Genomic DNA, 6,310 nt, shown 5'->3' on the forward strand with positions numbered 1-6,310 from the left:
ACAGCCAGTGGCGTGCCTAGGGGGCATTTTGAGATTTTATAGACTTTAGTGCTCTTTTTAGATTTTTTGAGATATATTTAATTTAAACCCATTTTAAATCAAAATTGGTCATATGTTATGAAATAACATTTAAATAAACTTGTTTTCGATTACTGCCTAGTATTTATTTTAAAAGTAAATATATGTTAAGTAAAATAGACTGACTACTATGACTGTGGTGACTACAAAGATGCTCTGATGCATCATTTTGTATTAGGTAGGTATTTGGTTTTAATTTTAAACTTTTGTTATCTAACGATTTTGATAGGCCCCTTTATGTCAATTAGATTCATCTGAAGTTATCATCGAAGTATCGAACGAATGTGGAAAACGTCAGGTTTATACTAAATACAGCCGAGTTATATACTCATACAGTCATACCTATTATATAGTACATACTAGTTGAGTTATCAGTTGAACGTGTTATGGTTATTCTTTGTCGTCCGTTAACTTGTGCTTAACTTTGTCTGAAAATTCCAGTTTTTGCATATTTTTGCAATTTTTAAGTGTTATAAAATCCCAACCCTGATTATTATTTATAACTTCCCCTTCCCATTGAAAATTCTTGGACTCGTCACTCGCGGCCACAGCCACCGGGCGTATGTTTGCTTAACGAGTTAACGAATATTTTTTTTTTTTTTTTTTTTTTAAATTGATCCTGAGCCCGGCAACTGTGGCCATTAGCTATTAGTAGGTACTGTAGGTTTTTGTATTGATGGTTTGTATGTTTTTGGTACGGTAGGGGGGAACACGTGTGTGTTTGTTTTGGCAGAATTTCGAATGGGGCACCCGTAGGTTTCTGACATGCCCCGGGGGTGGGGGATGGCAGCACTTGCTCTCCGGTCACCGCGACTTGTCCGGAGAAAAATAGTATTTTTATTTAAACAGTTGAACAAATAACTCTGTTAGGACCGTGCTGGTTCTACGAAAAAAACCCACTTCAATTTTTTATATACCTAAACTAAAGCACAGTTTTAGTATAAAACTCATAAAAAATTAAACGTTTTAAAAATAACTTGTATTATGATTATTTTTTAAGGTCGTCACCTATTGTAATTTGTAACTACTGTAACCTACATTATTGTACTACTAGAGTCAACATAATAATTAGGATAACATATATAAACAAAAACCTTAACTGTTAACAATCAGATTCAAAATATTAAAAACTAGCTTAGCGTGCAGACCGTGGTCCATATCAAATTAAATGCTTTACTCCTTCTTAAACTCTATTAAATGTAAACTATAAAGATTTTGTACACAATTTTGGATCGTTTTGACCAAATATCATGAACCGGTCTAAAAATGTTATCAAATCATTATAACTATTCTATTTTCTGTAATCACTGCCAACAATATAAAATCAAAAAACCGGGTAGTCGCTCTGCTGATGACACGTCAAAATATCCTGGTCAAATTTGACACACTTTCATTGTTAAAGTGCCTATGGAAAGCTTTAGCTCCATTTGTTCCACATGGCTGTTCATAATTTGGTTTTCCAGCCCATATAGTGATGTATTGAAGTTTGAATTACGTAATATGTATACAAAAACATATCAGAGAAGTGTAACCCATTAGGTAGAGCAATTTTAAAAATATGTTATTTTTATTTCATCTGGCGGCTGCTACCCATATCTACAGCTACCTAACCGAAACAATATTTAATACATAAACCTACCTGGCTACCTTGAATAATAATTATTTTTATACTCGCTTATTAGTGAACTATGTATACTAATTAATAATTTGTATATTATTATTACATTTATTAAAAATACAGTATTATGTGTATAATATTTTCCAAAGACGACATTGTAACATAGATTTATTTAATAATAATTGGCTGGTTGAGAAAGTACAATAGTACGTACACTTTGGACTGTTTCCTTTACACTTGTGTACGTCGAAAAATGTTGTTTTTTTAGGAGATAATTCTACATTTTCTCTATTGGCTATTGTAAAGAAATATTATTTTCGTGTCATTTTCAGAATCCGTTTGCAGCAGACGAGTCGAAACGAAAACTTCAGTCATCCAACCGTTCGCATTCGGCTCCCGGAGCGTGCTCTTGGTTTGGGTCAAGGTATAGATTCGGTTATTTATTTACCAATAATAATATTTTTATGTGTATAAACGTACATATATATATAATAACAATAAAGTAATTTTAGGTAAACAGCCTATTTTGTGTGTAGCAGTTTAAATACCATTTACCTGCACGACTATCAGACACACCAATAGTTAGGTACAAATTATAATACAGAAGATGCGTATTTATGATTTTTTTTTATTTAAGAGACACGCAATTTTATTTGAACGTAATAAAAAGGCAAAATTGAATCAATTATATCTTTAAAAATGTGTTTAAGTTCAGGGATGGACGGCTTATATCCCTGACGACTCCTACCCCTGTAATTATGCAGGCATGCATATTTCTGCTGTCTTAGGGTACAATTTATTCCAGAATTTCAATTAGCTATTCATTTATACACAGGCATCTAAGTAAATAAACCATATACAGTTATATCTATAAATTACATAGCATAATTTGGAAGTTAAAAATCTATCACTCATCATTACTCATACTCGTGAATTAGAAAGCCTATATATTTATATGTATATAGGCTCTCTATCATAAATTATGAATCCAATTTCATAATTCGTTACAATTATAATTCAATTTTTAGCATAATTTTACAATTTCACTTCTACAAATATTAATAGTTTATATCTATATTTTATTTTTTAGATCTTTATCCGCAGAAACAACCAATCTTCAGCCTGTCAAAGAACATGCCGTGAAAGAAAAGTGATTACCTACTACGTTATTTTTTATATCTAATTCTTTTTACCTACATTATTTAATATTAAAAGTTTGACAAGAAAAAAATACTGTTATTTACTTATATCTATGTTCTGTATTGTAATATGCTCTTTGCAAATAATCCATATTGTGGAAAGACGTTTGATCAATCATTTCAATTTTTAACAGTGTATTCCAGTGTGATTTACTTATTTAATATATTACAAATTTATCTATTAGTCTATGACTGTGTCCAAAAAATATATTTATGCTCTTATTATTTTTGTATTGGTTTTGTTTATAAATTTTGGTATACATTTTAATATTGTCTATACATGTATATCGTTACTTAATTTTTTTACCCTGTGTGAAAATATATAAAAACTAAATGAACAACAACAAATTTTGTTATACTTTTACCTAAATCTAAACCTATAGTTGCAGTCGCATCAGTATTGTTACTTTAACCCACGTAATATACTAATATAGTAATATATAATAGGAATTATTCATGTTTTTGCTTATTTTTAAAAATATATTCAATATCATGAATCATTAAATTAATAACTTAGTCATAAATGTATAACTTGTAAAATGATGCATTCATAAACATATAAATATAATACACAGTATTACTGTATAAATACAAAATATGTATATATTGACACAGCGGAGAAAATTACAAAAATTAAAAAAAAATTATATTGTAGGTTATAGAAAGTAGAAACAAGAAATTTATTCTGATTTAAAATCCAATAACCGAATAACTATTAATTGCATTGGTCACTTGAAAGCTGGAAAAAGTAGGAAAAATAATTTAACTATAAAAATATGTTTTAATGGTACAAGAGACTGGTGACTGCAATCTATGCGGATGTTTGATCTCAAAAAACTAAAAACAATTAAGTTTAAAAAAATGAATAATTATTCAAATGTGACATGGAGTCGAACCAATCAAATTGAAAACTATCGTCGAACGTGTAGTGTTCCAGTCAGGCAAGAGGCTACTGCCCTCGGGGAAGATAAAGTCCGTCACTTGTGAATCTCGGTCCTTGACTTCCATCCTTTTCTTCAAACTTCTTAGTGGCCAGTCGATATGAACTGCCCCAGGGATCGGAGTCCACTTGGGTAACAGAGGTACAAATCCTCTTCTATACGTATATGAACACCCCAAGGTATTAACTTTTTAGTGGTCCGACACTGACTGTTTAAGATCAAGGGGTTGTGACGACCCTCCGTAAAATGTGTCTGTATTTAATAAGATTGGCTAATTGGTTCTCGAGCCCCAACCCTACATACCAAATAGGTTCCCGTAATGAATAAATTAGTAAAATTATTAGATACATTGTGATCATCAAGGCCGGACTAGGTCAAAAATGCCTACTGGGAAAATAAAAAAAATTGACACACTTACCTATAAAAACAACCCTAAAAAAACAAATATTTTCATACAAAATGTCTTGTAGTTCGGTCAGTTCGGATATAAAGTTGTTGATATGCGAACGATATAGCTCTTGTTATACTCTCGTCACGACTTTCTAAATGCTCATTTAATTGTGTAAATGCTTCTTCAGGAATTTTTCATTAAATCTGCTAGTTTGTAAAAAAGAACAATCGTCAGGAAATTTACAATTACTTAAATATCTTATTTCCATACTATTGATTAATGTATCAAATGTACCATTATACACATCGACATCGACAGGCGACAGCAAACTTTTGTTAAGCATTAGGTGGTATGTATTCTTCACTAGCATCTCCATCCATTCATTTTTTTTCTACGAATTTTATTTTCCAGAAAATTATCTTGAACAGTTATTTCAATATTTTCAAGCTCGAAATAATTATTAGGCCAATTAAATTTTTTTTTGCTGCTTCAACAACTAAAAGGAAACTTCTTGAAAATTGCTTTAAACTTTCTAAAGTAGTTTCCACCATACGATATTCTTGAAGAACATCCATATTCTGAGTTTGTAAACATTTAGAAACTGTAGGGATATGAACAAAAATTTTAAGATACACATTAGCGTTGTATTTTATTTTAGAGTTGAATGCATCTGATTGCGACATTTTATACAATGCAATTAAAATTTAAAAGAGTAAAAAATATTGAATTTTTTTCATTGGGGTCGTTAAGAGTACCGAAGATTTTTTTTAAAGCATTATATTTAGACCATCATTTAGTTTGAGCTAATACTGATATTATTTTTTTGGCTGATCCACGTGCTCCTATGCACCATACCACGAGCCCTTAACCGATAAACCTAAAAAAAACGTCCCTACGAGTACAAGTAACCCAATTCAAACAAGCGCACCAGCTGAAAACTCCTGGTATCCCTCCTGCCCAGTTCGGCCCTGCTTGTTAATGGTGTTAGGTAAATTGAGCCCGAAGTACCATTTTTGTGGTAAACTGAGTCCCGGGTCTGAAAAGGGTATAGGTGAACTGAGCCCCGAATTAGTTTCCAAAAAGCACATTTTCCGTTGTCCGTCAACTATAAAAATTGTCTTGTTTCTTGCACTTGTCATTAAATTCATTGTTTTAAACCACACTGTTTCTTGTAATAAATAATTTTAAGAACTGTAATTTTGAAGTTTAACACTTGAATTACAACCGGTGACTAGTTGTCATAGTCGGTATTATAATTGACGTATTATTTGACGATACCTTTTTTTGATAATCGATAAACGGATAATATAATGAGATGATTTTATTGCTCATAAGGTCTTTCCAAACCCTATCGGCAAATCGGTAATCGATAATCACTAATTGGTGACTATAGTCACAATACAGTACTCATTGAATGTAGAGACTTTTTATTTTTGAGTTATCGTTGTTATTTATTTATTATTTTTTTTTTAATATTTATTAGAAAATATACAATCTGCATGATAGTTACTATAAGCATATGAGCTGAAAAAAAATACAGTTGACGATGAAATCCTGAGAGGAGTAGCTACCCAGCAGTAACACTCGACGTGATATTTGTTTGGCTATTTTACATTATATACATACACTTATGTTGGCAGTTTTTTTTTTTATTATTATATTAAACAGTGCTAGCTAATCAAATCACGACACCAGTGCCTCTTTTATCTTCTCTGTGGATTTCCGGGAATGTTTTTGGAGTTGAGGGCGAGAATAAGCGGATTGGGATAGTTGGTAAGGAGAGAGCGGTAGCGCTTATAGGAGGATGTGGCCACGTCGGCCACAGTTGGTAGTTTGAGATCTGAATGTAGAGTTTGGTTTGTAATGTAGAAAGGAGCGTTAGTAATTATTCGAAGTGATATTGATTGAAACGTTTGCATTTTGTAAATATCGAGTATGTCCGGACGTTTACTAGTAGAAGTCGGCCAGTAGGTCGAATTTGGGGGATTAAGGATAATCAGATGGTTGTAGGTAACTGATTGGAATAAGGAGCGTCCTTTTGGATTTGTTGAGTTTAATTTTTGGCGTTTAGATCGCTACCTAC

General features: G+C 31.7%; 1 protein-coding gene across 4 annotated transcripts in view; it reads left to right on the forward strand.

The window, feature by feature from the left end:
* The window catches only part of LOC111039537 (calcium/calmodulin-dependent protein kinase kinase 1), a 46,226-nt gene extending 43,106 nt beyond the window's left edge, over positions 1–3,120 (forward strand). For all 4 annotated transcript variants that reach the window (XM_022323089.1, XM_022323091.1, XM_022323090.1 and 1 more), the window contains 2 exons: positions 2,029–2,120; positions 2,787–3,120. In XM_022323089.1, coding sequence (XP_022178781.1) covers positions 2,029–2,120; positions 2,787–2,850 — 156 coding nt within the window. In that variant the 3' untranslated portion in view covers positions 2,851–3,120. The remainder of the gene's footprint in view (positions 1–2,028; positions 2,121–2,786) is intronic.
* The last annotated feature ends 3,190 nt before the right edge of the window (positions 3,121–6,310 follow it).

This window comes from Myzus persicae, unplaced genomic scaffold, assembly GCF_001856785.1.
Source record: "Myzus persicae strain clone G006 unplaced genomic scaffold, MPER_G0061.0, whole genome shotgun sequence".
NCBI lineage: Eukaryota > Metazoa > Arthropoda > Insecta > Hemiptera > Aphididae > Myzus > Myzus persicae.